At 48.3% G+C, this 15,805-nt stretch overlaps 1 protein-coding gene across 1 annotated transcript in view; it reads right to left on the minus strand.

Annotated features, from left to right (window-relative positions):
- ABCA13 (ATP binding cassette subfamily A member 13) overlaps positions 1-15,805 on the minus strand; it is a 338,145-nt gene that overhangs the window by 221,682 nt on the left and 100,658 nt on the right. Inside the window, exons 21-23 of the mRNA XM_088834807.1 lie at positions 7,493-7,630; positions 5,948-6,128; positions 3,390-3,608 (exon numbers count right to left, since the gene is read on the minus strand). Coding sequence (XP_088690933.1) covers positions 3,390-3,608; positions 5,948-6,128; positions 7,493-7,630 — 538 coding nt within the window. The remainder of the gene's footprint in view (positions 1-3,389; positions 3,609-5,947; positions 6,129-7,492; positions 7,631-15,805) is intronic.

A 15,805-nucleotide genomic window follows, 5' to 3' on the forward strand; every position in this document is an offset into this window, starting at 1 on the left:
CCAAGGCCAAGGAGCAGCCAGAGGAGGAGTGGGGGAGAGGAGTGATTACAAGGTTCCACACACTTGAACTTCAAAACTGTCGGGACCCAGAAAACTGCAAAACTCTCATGCAGACACCAGTAAAATCCCAGGTACTTGCACCTGAGCACCCAGTAAATGTTTCACTGTTGACAGATTCCTCATCCAGACCCAGAAGGAACCCAGGCTCCCTTCTCAGGTCTGGTTGCCAGTCGGCCCACTGGATGGTTAGTCCATGTGGCCCTACATTTCCTGTGGAGTGAACCTCAACATACATTTATAGCAGTTTTTCCCTTGTTTGTCAGATGCTCCCATTGTGGACAGCAGCCCAGTTGGGAGGAAGAGGACAAGTGGCCCGTCTCAGCAGGGGCTGTCTTGACCTATATTCCCATTAGAAGCCAGAAATCCCTTTCCACCTGGTGGCTCCCGCTCCAGAGGAGGTGACCCTCTGGGGGCTAATCCCATTAGTTCTATTAACCAGAGATGGACCGGCAGAGAAAACAAAAACAAGGCATGAGATGTCAGATGTTCTCAAACATCCACATCCTAATTACATTTCTGCCTTAAACCAAAACCCTCCCCGTTCTCTGTTGATCTTGAAATCTGCACACTCCTAGCCACTCATGACCAAACCACACCCTGGACCTGGTTGTTTCCAGCATCCACGGCCCTGCCAGAGGCTCAATTCCACCCATCCCCTTCCACACATCCTTTCTCCAGCTGGTCCCTGCCTCTAGCCCTCACTCCCACAAAACGGAACTCTCCTCTCTTCCCCGTCCTTGTTTCCTGTGTCCACAGGCTCTGCCCGCCAGTGTCACTGCCACCCCCCAACGGATCCCAACCACTGCTCACAGGATGGCGCCCAGAAAGCCACCCACCTTATGTTTGCCTCAGTGGTTTGTTCAGTATTTGAAATGTCTGTTTCTCTTTCATCTTGATATTGTCCCAAATCTTTGCTCCCCTTTTGCATAAAACTCCTGGGGAGAGTTCAGTTTCTAATCCCTCCTTCCATCCTTTCTCCCCTGACTCCAGACAGACCTCCCTCCCCACTGTGCTACCAAGATGGCTCTGACCCAGTCAACTAGCGACCTCCTCACACTAAGTCCAGAGGTTATGCTTCAGTCTTCATGTTACTTGACCCTCAACAGCATCTGATGCACCAGACCTCTCCGTCCTCCTTAATGGTCTGGTCCCTCCCCCTCCCTCACTGATTCTGCTCTTTAATGGACTAGTTTCTCCTCTTTCCCCGCTGTTCCCGGCAGGTCCTTCTTCATCCCTCCATCCTCGTTACACGGCAGCATGCAGGATGCAAAGCTGTGTCCTCTGCTTGTGTCCACCTGCACGCATGCCCTCGTGGGTCTCACCACCATCGAACAAGCCAGCCTGCAGCTCAAGCCTCATGATGCTTGCCAGAATCCTCAGGACTAACGCTAACTGCATCATGACATCCCATTGATTAAGTTCCCTCTTGACTTCTACTTTCTTCTTCAAATTAAAGGCAAAACAGTAAAGACCCGACTCTGGACAAATGTCTTCTCTAAGGCATTTACCCCGGATTGCATCAGCTCGATTGTAACCAAGATGGCCATTAAGGGAACCAAGTGCTGCCACAGGAGCTGAAACTGATCGCCCTGCCTCCGAATCAGGGCTTTCAGTCCTTGCTCCTCTAATTGAGTATGGCTCTCCTAAAACATGATCTCTCCCCGCCTACCTCTGTGCACACCAGCGTCGTTGCCAGGTAACTCGCGGCAAACTGATAACCACTGAGGTTGCTGTGCCCACATCAGAAGATGAAGCCCTCGGAGTGTCCTCAGGAGCTGGGTTTGGGCCCAGCCCCCAGCACAGCAGAGTCTGCCGTGGTCCAGGGTAGGTACACACTTTGAATGAAAACTGGTGGCCCGGGAACTTTTTTTTAAATGTAGGTAGCACGTAACCGGAGAAGGAAATGGCAACCCACTCCAGTGTTCTTGCCTGGAAAATCCCAGGGATGGCGGAGCCTGGTGGGCTGCCATCTATGGGGTCGCACAGAGTCGGACACGACTGAAACGACTTAGCAGCAGCAGCAGCAGCACGTAACCACTCTGTCCTTTAGTGATGTGCACTGTTTCTCCCTAAGTTCCCGCTGTCACTTAGGACAGGCTTGACTGGTGCAAAGTAGATGTTTCCCTATGTATCTGAGTCCCCACCATCACTGGCGTGGTTGTCATCAGCAGCCACTTCTGAAGACGGGATGTGAATCAGTCCTGCTGTGGTGGTGAACGGCCTCAGACACCAGTTAGCTGCCAACCACGTGACTGTAAATCCTTATTTTACAAAACAAATCTTGCAAACATATTTTAAGGCAGCAATAAGCAGTAACATTCATGGTTCCTCAGGGGCCCCTTTTCTTCTGAGGCGTATGAGTGACTCGCCATGTGTCCTTATGCCCTGGCCTGGTCCCCCGTGGGTCAGGCCTGACTGATGTCCTGCTTCATGAAGTTGGCTTGAGAGTGAGGAGCCTCCACACTGGTCTCACAGTGCATCCCCGCAAGGGGCACAGCCCAGCTTGGGCCACAGCCTTCACACACAACCCCACCCCGTGTCTTCTAGATCAGTGGCTCCCCCACTGGATTCAGGCCCCACTCCAGCCCTCTCCTTCCCCTCTGGCCCCCAAGCCACACTCACCTCCTGGAGACATCGATTTGTTTCCTGACTAGGGACCTCGGGTCCTCTCCTCCCTGTGGGCTCCGCTTCTGTGAGTCTCTGTGAGACTGGAGGAGCTCTGGGACCCCCGGCCCATCCTGCCATCCCAGCCCCTGCCTCCTCTCCCCACACACGTCCTCTGCTCCCCTTGGAATGCATCCGGACCCCGGGCTCTCCCCTCCCCACCCTGGATGCCCAGCTTGTCAAGTTGGCCTCCAACAGCTTTCAAACCTGGGCCTCCCCTGTGGCCTCTCCATGTCCCGTCCCCACCCAGTGCCAGTAGCCACCCTGGGTCATAGGTATACCTTCCAGGCCCTGGGCTGCTTTCCCCCTCCTGTCCACAACCCCGAATCTGCAGGATAACATCTAGACTTGGCAGGACTGCTCAGGCTCCTTCACCCACTCCCCCACCCCATCCTTTTCACTTCAGGACACCCACAGGCACCCACACTCTAGACACAGACCTCAGCCCCCATACTGTGCTCCCTCCTCGAGGACAGAACAGGTTAGGTATCCTCCCTGGGACACTTTCTGATCCCAGGGTTGGGGTCGTAATTCCATAGTTAGAACCACTTGCTAACGCTTTCTTCTCACAGATACAGGCTGCAGTGAGGCTCATAAGGCATCTCCCTGCACCCCCCATGCACCCACATAGGACGGAGGGCAGGGGCAGAGGTGGCATCACGCACCTGTGGACTTGCTCACGCAGCTCCTGGTGGGTTCCCCGCAGCGCCTTCAGGGAGGCGAAGAGCTGCAGGTGCTCGAGCACCGTGAGGTGGTCAAACAGGATGTCCCGCTGCAGACACACCCCCAGCTCCGCCCTGACCACAGATGGGTCCTTCTGCAGGCTCTTGCCATTGATGGTGATGGTCCCGGATGTGGGGGTGTAGAGTCCTGTGAGTAGGGATCTGCAGAGAAGACACATCACTGGGGGCACAGGAGTTGGATGTGCTGCTGCCCTGACCACCCGGCGGCCCCAGGGATGTCTGCATCCTTTGGGGAACTCACACCTAGCCTCCCCCGCCAGTGCCTGCCACACAGTGAGACAAAGGCTGGACAGAGCTTGGTGGGACATGGGCCTGTGATTGGGTTATACTCGCCTGGGACGCTCTGTGCCCAATGACCATCCCTGCTGAGAGTTTTCGATGATGATTCCAAGGGTCTTCACAGATGAGGAAACAGCCTAAATAGGCGGCCTAACCACCCAAGTCCTCATCATCAGATGTGAGCCGAGCAACAGCACGTACGTCCCACTGCCCCCCACAGCCCTGTGGCCAGGCTTCCTGCCTCTGTGCCTGAGCCACCCACCTGCCAACATCAAATCCATGACAAGCCAAGAGCTCGTCTCCAAAACTCCTGTCTGCCGGCCCACAGGACACCTGAGGACTGCCATCTTCTAGATCAGGTCATTTATTATTTTCATGCTTTACACTATGTTCTTTTTCTAAAAAGTTAGACATGTACCAACCACAGCACCTAGCAAACCATACCTAACTACTTACAGAAAGAACTTAAAATGTATGTCCACACAAAGGGTCTACGTGAATGTTCATCGTCACCAAAACCTGGACACAGCCTCAACTGCACCAACAGATGAAAAGATAAACTAGTGTTTCCACGGCACGGACTCCTCAGGACCCAACAGCTGATGCAACAGCGCCGTGAGCGGGTCTCCAAGCATCATGCCAACAGAAGACTCAGTGCGACTCCATCACAGGAAATGCTAGAAAACGCTAACTGCACCACAGCGACAAACAGCAGGACTGTGGTCGCTCAGGGGCCAGCGGGGGTGAGGGTATAAACGTCAGTGTCCTGTCTGACCCCTGGCCTTTGTGCAGCTTTAGCCAAGCCCGTCAGCTCATCAGATGCACACCTGGACACATACTGTTTCCTGGGAATAAACTGCACTTCAGTAACCTTGATTGACAGCTGTTGGCTATATGGTTTTCAGACCTCGCCGGGGAATACAATGAAACAGTATACACATCTCAGTGCACCTCAGTGCTTCTCATTTCAAATGGTGACAACCAGCCCTGAAACAGCCTCTCAGCCTCTCCTCCAAGAAGTGCCAGGAAGAGACATCCCTGGGAGGACTCACAACTAATTTCCAACAGTCACTAAAAGCAGTGCAGCCGGCAACCCTCGAAACGTCCAAAACTCCTAATTTAATTCTCTTTATTGTGCAAAACACAGACTCCAGGTATTCTCGCAGGAAATGTGCATTAGTAAAAGCACAGTGTGGAGACTGGCTTTCGGAGTCATTATTAGTGCAACGTTTCCCAATCTGAAAACACTAAATAAAAACATCCTTCATGAAATCTTCAGTTCTTTTTCAGCATCCAAGAAAAGAGATGTTTCTTTTCAACTTATTGTCAATAAATTGTCAATAAATTGCTGAAGCTTTTTGAATATTATTTTTCTACTTTTGTTAAGAATCTTGAAGTAAATAGTCCCTTTCCTTGCGTTAACAAAACATAGTTTATTTAGCCCTACTAGCAAAGAACAAAAAGAAAGTCATTTGTTCAAAACAGAAATTCCCTAATTTGGGTGGTTTGGCCTTAAAAATGCCCCATTTCCACAGCCAACTTGTGGCTGTTTTGTGGACTGCGAGTGTTTCAGCTCATTCTTTCTCTGGGATCACATGATTCGATTCTTTAAACAAACCTGGAACCACTGGATCCCATATCAAACATAAAGGCTTCACAAAAACACCACCACATAAAAAGCAGAATATGAAAGAAAAATACTGAAGTGTTAAAAAATTTGCAGACGTCATTAAAATTTCATCTTCCTCTAGGTATGCAAGCAGAATTAAACTTAGAGGGGGTAAAAGAATGTCATAAGACTTTCAAAGCCCAGAGTAAACCCATGAATATTTTGCGGGCAATAAAAGAAGAATTAAATTTATTTTAAAAGATCCCCCCACCCAGACCCCTGAGTCTGCTCTAGCGAGAGGGCTGTCTTTCTGATGTGTCTGTGAACTCTGTACTGAGATGGCTGGATAGCATCTCCGGCTCAGCGGACACAAATGTGAGTAAACTCCAGGAGACAGTAAAGAACAGACAAGCCTGGTGTGCTGCAGTCTACGGGGTCACAATGAGTCAGAAACGACTTAGCAACCAAAGAACAACAACTGAAACTGAACAAAGATAAACCAAACAGGGATCCAGCCGGTGTCTCACAGGAAAACACATCTCTAAGAACCGAAGCCCGGGGGGGAGGCGGGAGAAAGGGGAGTGGGACTCACATGACGGTGGTCTTCCCAGCGCCATTGGTCCCCAGCAGCGCGGTGATCTGGCCCCTGTGGAAGGTCAGGGTCAGGTCCCAGACCCCCGTCTTGTGGCGATCATGCTCCTTGGTCACAGAAAGCAGGACAACGCCAGGGGAGCCTCCTTCCAGCTCTCCTTCCCCATTTTGCAGGGATGAGCCTGTGAGGAAAATGCAGTCCATCCTGAGAAGACTTCAAAAGTCTCCAAAACAATGTTCACACGTAATAACCCAGCGGCTACCTCAGGCTCGAATTCTAGCTTTGTGAAACTTATGAAGCAATTCCAAAATCTTTCTCTACCTAAGTCAAGAGGCACATTATATGATGGCTAAACTTAAATGAGAGCAGTGACTGCAAGGTTCTGTGCCCTTATGTTATACATTTTGCAAGAAAATAAAAATAAACAAACGTGTTTGTATATACATATACACAGAAGAACAAAATCAGATTAGTTACACATGACTGACAGTCTCCAGAGGTGACTGTTAATAGGAGGTGCTGATCCAAATCTTCTGTAAGATTTGTATTTGTATTTGTGAGGAAAATGCAGTCCACCCTGAGAAGACTTCAAGTCTCCAGCTGCTGCTGTTGCTGCTAAATCACTTCAGTCGTGTCCGACTCTGTGTGACCCCGTAGACAGCAGCCCACCAGGCTCCCCCGTCCCTGGGATTCTCCAGGCAAGAACACTGGAGTGGGTTGCCATTTCCTTCTCCAATGTGTGAAAGTGAAGTCGCTCAGTCGTGTCTGACTCGTAGCGACCCCATGGACTGCAGCCTACCAGGCTCCTCCATCCATGGGATTTTCTAGGCAAGAGTACTGGAGTGGCTTGCCATTGCCTTCTCCATCAAGTCTCCAGAGGTGACTGTTAATAGGTGATGCTGATCCAAATTTTCTATGAGATTTGTATTTGCACTTGTATTTGTGAGGAAAATGCAGTCCAAAATACAGACTTCAAAAGTCTCCAGAGGTGACCATTAATAGGTGGTGCTGATCCAAATGCTCTGTAAGATTTTTACTTCTGGCTTGTATAGTTAGAAAATTATAATATTGACTTATAGTATAAAATTATCATGGTGAGAACCTGTTTATCCATAGATTTTTTTTTTCCCAAAAGCTGTGCTCTGTGAACGAGCCTGAGGCCAGGGCAGATGCCCACCAAGTCTCCTGGGAAGCATGTCCCCATTTGTAGGGGCAGGGACAGTCTCTCTCTCATGCAGCCTGGAATAAACTAGCACCTGTGAAACACTGAACATTCTAAAGTGTATTATACCTCAGGAGCTGTCCACCTTTAGTTTTATTATTAACACAAAGTCATGTTAGAGATAAAGCTTCGTTTAGCTGAGTTACAGCAGAGACACAGAGGACGCTGTGAACAGTGACACTGACACGGGTTCCTGCCCATGTGGTGTGGAAGGTAGCCTCTGGGCAGCCATGCACTCAGTTACAAAGGCTCAGCTGGTAAGGAGAGCCAAAACCAAAGATGACTGTCAGGAGAAACATGCCTCCAACACTCCCCTTACCCACCTCGGCCATCCAAGCTCTCACTAGAGGAGAACAGGTCAGAACTGGCCCGGCTCTGCCTTTTCACCACTAGCCCACACACGCCCTTCCAGTAGGATGCGGTGAAGGGGAAATACCACGGTTTCCTCAAACCAAAAGTTCCTAAAAAAATAAGATGAGTTTAAATCAATTTGCTTGTTTTTCTACTTAGAAGAAGATTCTGTAGTGGAATATCTTAGCTAAATTACTATAAAAATTTGTCCCATCTTATCATGTTCGATCCACATCCGTTACATGAACCTGTGACCACAGGGGACAGAGCATCAGCCCCCAGCCTCCCTCGGCCTGGCCAGGGCCCCCTGTGATGTCTTCACATCTCCTTCCCACAAAAAGTCATCTGAGCAGGTGTTCAACAAACAGGCAGGTATTTATTAGAAGACTAACATTAAATAATTAGGGAATGTTCCCCCACCCTTCCCCCTCCTGTTTAGCTGTCACTCTTCCAGTATGTCTTTGCCATCTCCATGGATTACTACACATGATTAAAAGCTGAAGAAATTAATCAATTAAAACCCTACAGAGAAGGATAATTCAGAGTGCTAACATTTCTGTGTGAGACATACTGCCATTCTTCAAATGGATTCTCCAAATTCATTTCGTCCACTTAATAGTCACTGCCCCATTATATGTTGAAATGAAAGGGGATTTAATTATTAATGCTTCTCAGGTTTCTTTCAACACAGTCAGACTAGCTTAAGTCTGATGGTGGTCTAAATTCTCCAACTGATTGAGGAGATAAAGACCTCCACGCAGACTGTTTCATGTTTTAGCTCTCTGACCACAAAGCACAGAAGAGACACACAGTCCCTCACCCACTCCACACAAAGAGGTGACTGCAAAGAAGAGCACTGGGTCCCTTGTCTTTTGATGTGAAGGGAGACGCTGAGCTGGTGTTTGGTCCGGTATTTACTACCTGTCATGGGTTGTTGGAGTCTTAGTCTTGGTAACTTGGAATGTGACTGTATTTGGAGGAAGAATCTTTAAAGAGGTGATTAAGATATAATGAGGTCATGGGGGTGGGCCCTGACCCAGCAGAACTGGTGTTCTTATAAGGGATGAGGACATAGACACTCACAAAAGGACGGCCACGTGAGGACACGGGGAGGAGATGGAAAGAGGAGATAGATGTCTGGAGCCCAGAGCTGTGAGAGAATAAACACCTCTTTAAGTCGCAGCCTGTGTGCTCTGTAATGGCAGACCACACTGAACAGAGCACACGGAGTATTCCCCAAGCCCTCACGTACTAATGACCGTGCCTTACTGGGAAGAAGAGGAGCAGTACTTAGGTCCCATCACAGCCTGCACTGCACTTGCGCAGTTCCAGGCACTATCCAGGGTCCTGAAAACACTGTCCACGGGGGCAGGGCTGTCACCTCTCCTCCCCAAGCGGAAGGGAGGCAGCAAGGCCGTCTGGGACAAGAGGCTGCAGAAGCCACACAATGAGCTGCCAGCGGCCTCTGGGAGCACCTGCCCATCAGCCCCTTCAAACCAGCAGAGTGCCTGCCTTGGCTCCTGGACTCTACTGTCTTCAACCATCTGGTGGGAGCCTTGGGCACTCGCGTGAATGACAAGTCCATGGAAATAAAAGAGAGTGAGCAACAAACATATCAGGAAAACCAGTTTGTGATGCCAGCGGCTGCCTTCCTTCCCTCTGGCCTGTTCGAACAGCAGTAGTTTCCTGCTGGGACCTCACCCGGGTGACCATGACCAAGCTCAGGAGCAGCCACAGCCAGCAGAAGCGGCCCCGCCTGTTAAGAGCAGGTGGGATCAGATGCAGGGAGTTAGGCACAGGCTGTGAATTAGCAGAGGTGAGGTGGGGGGTGCCTGGAGGCCTGGACCGGCATTGGGAGGAAGCTGAGAGGTCCAGGTGGGATGCCTGAGGCCTAAGCCAGGGTCACGGCTGCAGGGATGGGAAGGAGGAGGCAGAATGGGAGAAGCCATTCAGTCAGAAAAACAAATTAGAAGTAGATTGAATATTAATGGCTGGTTTGCTAATTAAACCACCCTCACTCTGCTCTGTCTGGACTTTCAAATCCTCCTAATTAACCTATTAATCTAAGCAGACGGGGAGGGGCCAAGGCCCAGGCATCACAGAGGCCAATCAGCTCTCCCCTGCCCTTGGCTCTTGCTCCTAAAGTCACACCTGATTCTTGGGTGCCCTGCTCACGTCACCAAGTATAATGGGAAAATTAATACAAGTGAAGGCCCTCAGTCCATCCAGAGTCTGCTCCTTGAGGGTGTAAACCAGGAGCCTGCATGGACCAGGAAGCTAATCAGTGCTTCTTCTAAACTGACAGCGGTGCAGGAAGAAGCCAGGGATATGAGATAGGTGGGGCCAAACCCAGTCCGGCTGGAGATAAACAAGAGTTCATGAAAGGAGCTCCCAAAGAGGACCAGATGCTTGCTCTTGCACTGAGTGGAGCTTGGGGGCCCTGCAGTGGACAAAGAACCCTGCTGGCAGCAGTGACCTGTGACTGCGTCATCTGTGACTCTGGGTCTGCAGGGCATCCCCCTCAGACACCAAGTCTGGGAAATGCCAGGCTCAGTTTCCACACCATGGCTTCATCAAAAAAAAAAAAAGAAAGAAAGAAAGAAAATACAGAGAAAGCACTTGTGTGGGGTGCACATACATGTGTGAGACAGAAAGCTGTCATCCACCCCCAAGCCGGGGAGACCCTCCTGCCCAGGGGGACCGCCACACAGTGATTGTCCTGATCCCCAAGTGCCTCAGTGGCATGGCCCTGATGGCGCATCGATAAAGAGCAGGAGATGCAGGTTCAGTCCCTGGGTCAGGAAGACCTCCTGGAGGAGGTAATGGCAGCCCACTCCAGTATTCTTGCCTGGAGAATCCCATGGACAGAGGGGCCTGGTGGGCTATAGTCCATGGGGTCACAAAGAATCAGACACAACTGAAGTGACTGAGCACCAAGTGCCTGGGAGCCCTCCAGGGAGCCCTGGAGGTGTGGGAAGGGGTTCTTTGGGTTGGCAGAGTGAACTGGTGTTTTTAAATGTGGGAGTCATTATTATTCAGGCACAGTGAAGCCACCAGAGCCTGGTCAACCCCATTCCCAAGAGGAGGGACATGCCACACCTGGCAGGGCCTCCTGGAGAAGCACCAAAGCTGGGCAGGAAGCAGAGGAAGCCAGGGGAATCGTGGACAATGGTTTGTACTGTAGTTTCCCTGGAAGGAATGGGTGAGCAGGCTTAGGACCAGTCAGTCTGGGTAATGCCCTTGGGCTCTGGGCACAGGGCTCCCCCTGATTGTCTGTTCCTGGCCTTGGGTGGCAAGGGCAGGAGACAGTGGCCAGAGGGTGGAAGCATGTAGCAGAGGCTGGGGTATGGCCCAGATTTCCTGTGTTGAGTGTGAAAGGCATGCTCTTGGGCATAGCCTTCACCGTCTCCAGGGATTCATTTGTAGGGTAGAATGGGTCCCTGCCCCTGCAGTCTCTCCGGGGTCAGGAAAGTCCCAGCACATCACATCAGCAGGAATTTATACTTATTTTAGAATAAAAAGGCCTGATGAATGGATGAATGAGCAGCAACTACACAAATCCCCTCCAGTGGGCAGGCACCTAGAGGGCAGGAATCCTACAAAGGGAAGACCTGTCCCTGACCAGTGCCCTGGGGGACCACCACACACACTCATACAGGGGACAAGCCCTTGTTTATGTGAGTGCCGAACACAGAAACCCAGAGTTTCTGTGCAATTTCATTACATACTGCATTCTCCAGGAGTGCAACCGCCTTAACACCCAGTGAAAGATGATCTGACGGGGAAGTTGTTCATCATTTCAGGAAACCCCATCGTGAGTGTGGCAGCAACTTGCTGTCGGTCTGCAGTGCATCATGACAGTGGCCACAGCTTAGCACAGGACCCACAGACATAGGACAAGAGAGCTGAGACGCTTCGAGCAAACTCGAACCAAAGGTGCTTATGGGAGCAGTTTTATGAATGCACTAAATCTCACCCATAACGGTTTTCTGGAAACGGTTTTGCATTATTGTCATTACATGTGTATATATAAGCATTATAGCACAATAGTAAGAAATCCATTGTGTAAAACTGCACATTAAAATGATTCATATGGAGGCTTCCTGTTAGATTTCAATCTCACTCTGACTCTGTTCTCAGGTATTCACCCCGTCTCCTCCTCAAACCCTCTTTATTACTGTTCTTTTGTCCCACCCGCCCTCCATTTCCCGTCACTGGCAACAGAACATGATACTTAAAATCTAAAAACCTGGAGTCTGAATGGAGGCTCTGACACTGGGTGAAATTATAAGACAGATGTATCTGCGGCTTCACCATTACCAGTCCTGTGAAATGACCTAGGGAATTATCTGATCATACACTGTTAAATAAGACCCAGATGATTTACCAAAATAGCATTCTTTTATCTACTCCATTTGTGTCTAATTTTTCCTTTCACATTTTTTCTATGTTAATTAATGTTATTTCCATATTTTTTATCATATACAAACAAGTCTTATCTGGTACTCCTTACCTTAATATTAGCTTTATTTTAGTCTCCATCTTCATCTCCTCTCATATATTTCTTCTATTTTTAGTACCAATGCTTTCTGATCATTTTCCTTCCCTTAAATACAATTTTATGTCAAGCATCTGAGTATCTACCTCATTCTGTGTTTTGATAAAGTCTTGGTTGACCATTGAGAATTCATATGTTATTTCATTATGAATTGCTTTCTCTTTTATATTACAGTTAAGACATTACACTAATTTTTTAAATCACCTGTAAGATTCACATATGTATATAGGTAGGCTTTATTATCTGTGACTTTCATCTTATGAGAGTCAAGGGTGTGTTAAAAATAATTGTCTTAAAAAGAGAGTATGAATGACACTGGAAGTATCATTTGTCACTCATTTGAAACTCATTTGTCACCTTGGACAGGATGCTCTTTAGAAATCCTTCTACTTCTATCATCACTGTATCTTGCTTAAGTAAAGAGGTTCTGAAAATTATTAAACAATAAAATTTATTCACCTCCCCCCCAAAAAAATAAGTGTGCTGAGTCAGAGAGTGCCTAGAAACTGTAGTTAGTACTTATGGATCTGAGAGTTCAATGATATTTTCTAGCAATTTCATTTTTTGTTATCATTGGCAGACTTCATCAAAGTTGAAAATAAATACTCGATGTTATTTAAGGATACACGGGAAGGATTGCAGGCAGGAGGAGAAGGGGACGACAGAGAATGAGATGGCTGGATGGCATCACCGACTCGATGGACATGAGTTTGAATGAACTCCGGGAGTTGGTGATGGACAGGGAGGCCTGGTGTGCTGTGATTCATGGGGTCAAAAAGAGTCGGACACGACTGAGCAACTGAACTGAAACTACCAATCACAGTTGTTCTTTTAACTTCTGAAATGAAGAATAAAGGAATTTCATGATTTAAAAAAAGGAAAAATATTTATTGTCATCTCTGGTAAACCCTGTGTCTTTTTATTTTTATATCGTGTTACAAAGATCTTGGAGTTTTGATCTTTTATCTTGGAACAGACTTTGGTCTTCTTCCTAACTAGCTGCTAGTTCAGCCACAAAGAGAAGTACAAAAACCCACTCAAATTCTCTACACAAAATGCAGAGAGGGGCATTCCTCACGCAAAGGTTGCTTCCAGGTTCTCTGCCTTCACTCCCCATTGTGAGGAGTAGAGTCTGAACCTGGAGGGAATCCCAAGCATATCCAGGTTACAGACCCCGTGAGACGTGCAGGCAAAATGGAGGTGTCCCCTGCATGAGGCAGCATGGGGGTCTGATTGAGGGGTGAGGTTCTGCCCTGGTCAGAGGTGGGAGGAGAGAGTTGATTTGGCGCTCATTTTACTGGTGGAAGCTTAAGGGACAGAAACGCACCAGGAGAAGAGTGGGCAGCAAGTTTGGCGCCTGGAGACAGTGGGCTGTTGCTGCAGGGACAGCAGAGGAGCCAGGAGACACATGGGCCTTAGTGGAGCAGCAAGAGAGGAGCCAGAGGCATGGGCTCCCCAACCCAGAGTGGCCCTCATGACTATGCTCTTTCCAAAAGATAAGCAACTTGGGCTTTTAGGTCTCCTGGTCAATTAAGGAAAATGAATTTTCCTTCCCCTCTGAGCCCCAAGTTGACCTTATTTACCTTTTAGAAAAAAATCAAATACTCTCTAAAAATCAGCAGCTTGGCTGATCTTCTGCTGACTCACACAACAAGGAATGACTCAGCATTTCCTCCCTCCTGAGAAATTCCTGCCATCTTTCAGCCTTTCTAAGCTGACTTCCCCTCCTCCAGGAGCCCACCCAAGCTTCCTTTTCTTACCCTTAAATGTGATTTAGAAAGTGGGATTTCTGAGCACCAGATACCTCCCTCAAGGGTTCGGTTTCTTCTAACTACTATAAAGTGTATGTCACATTCCCAAAACATGTCTCTCTCCTTTCTATGTTGTCTTTTGCACTACCACCTCTCCAAAATTTTTTCCTTTCTTTCCCTCTTATTATTTAGCATGTTGAAAAAACAAAAAAGAAAATATAGTCAGTTTTTACAATTTATCTTCTGCATTAGTTACTGTAATTTTTATCATAGAGAAGAAAAACTATCTTCTATGTATTTGCAAATTTATACTTTAGTGTGCTCATTAAAGTTTTTTATAAATTCACTAAATATAAACTTCACTTTCTAACAAATGGTTCAAGTTATTTGCTAGGATAGCCACTGAGATATATGTTTTTAAAATTTGACTCAAGAATTTCAATTTTCATATACTCATTTAATAGCTTCTATAACTTTGAAAAGCATATTGTAATTTTCATTTGGAGTTTTGAAATACTATTCTAAATTCTCATAATAGAAACTGGTGATTTTTTGTTTTTTTGTGTTTTTTTAAACATTTTACTTTATATTGGAGTATAACTGATAAACAACGTTGAGATAGTTTCAGGTGGACAGCAAAGAAACTCAGCCATAGATACACATGTGTCCATTCTCCCCCAAACTGCCTCCCATCCTAGCCGCCACATAACACTGAGCAGAGTTCCCTGTGCTACCCAGTAGGGCCCTGTTGGACCATTTTGAAAACAGCAGTGTGCACATGTCCATCCCAAACTCCCTAACTATCCCTTCCAACCATTCTTCCTGCCCCAGCAACCATAAGTTCACTGTTATGGTTCATTCTGTGAGTCAGAAACCAGTGATTTTTATCATTTATGTCCTTGGCATTAATGCAAAGGTGCAAAAGGCCTTCCCTCTCTTTAAAACCATACTTTTCCTATTTGTTCATTATTTTAATGATATCACTTTTGATGAATTTATGAATGAGTAATATTTTCCTCACTAGTGGATTGACTGAATTCTATATCCTTTCCCTTCCATTAAAAATGCGAACTTTGATTCAAGGTCAGCATCAGGGGACATAAGATGCCCTCTTCCTCTCCCTGCTTCAATCTACAACTAGTAAAACACCCATGACTCAGCAAAGGTTCCTCTGCCTACCACACCAGGACCCCGGAGAGACCCCCACACCTGTGTGTCTGAAGGTGGGTGCACTGGAACACCAAGGAAGCAGGATTAGCAGAGCAGAGGAGGTGGGACCCGCAATCCCTACCTGGGGATGCTCCATGAGGTCAGGTTACCAAAAACCATAGTAACAAGGCATCACAGAGTCAGGATGACAGTTCTCCAGAAACCAAGCTTACAGTCACATAAGTCAGTGACATACGTGATTTGCTGCTGTGCTGTTCAGTCACTCAGTCATGTCCGGCTCTGCGACCCCATGGACTGCAGCACACCAGGCTCCTCTGTCCTTCATACCCCCTCCCCACTGGGGACCGCAGCAGCGGATGCTGAAGCCCCAGGCAGAGAACCACAGCAGCAGGGGTGTGGTGCCCTGGACCCCAACTTCCAGCACAGAGGTGCCCACAGCCACAGGGAGAAGGCTGACAACCCCAGCCCCTCCAGATGCCTCATCCCCTGCCTGAGGCAATGGCACCCACAAACCAACTGGACAACCCCAGACCCAGGGAGACGCCAGCCACCCCAGCCCATTCCTGCTCCAACTCTCCATACTAGGGCGCAGTGACATGACCCAGGCAACCCCCAACATGGGGGTGGGGGCGTACTCCATCCCAGTGACCCCTCAGCAGCAACGCCAGCGACAGCAGGGACCCATGACCCCAGAGACACACAGAGCGACAACAAGCAGTGGGGAAGCGTCTAGTGCACTGAGTTTCAAATGCAGCCAGAGGCCACTCAGGTAAGAGAACCCAAAAACTTGAGTTACAGCACCACCT

The sequence above is a fragment of the Moschus berezovskii genome, chromosome 3 (assembly GCF_049115385.1).
Source record: "Moschus berezovskii isolate FMDL1 chromosome 3, NW_MosBer_1.0, whole genome shotgun sequence".
NCBI classification, from domain to species: Eukaryota; Metazoa; Chordata; class Mammalia; order Artiodactyla; family Moschidae; genus Moschus; species Moschus berezovskii.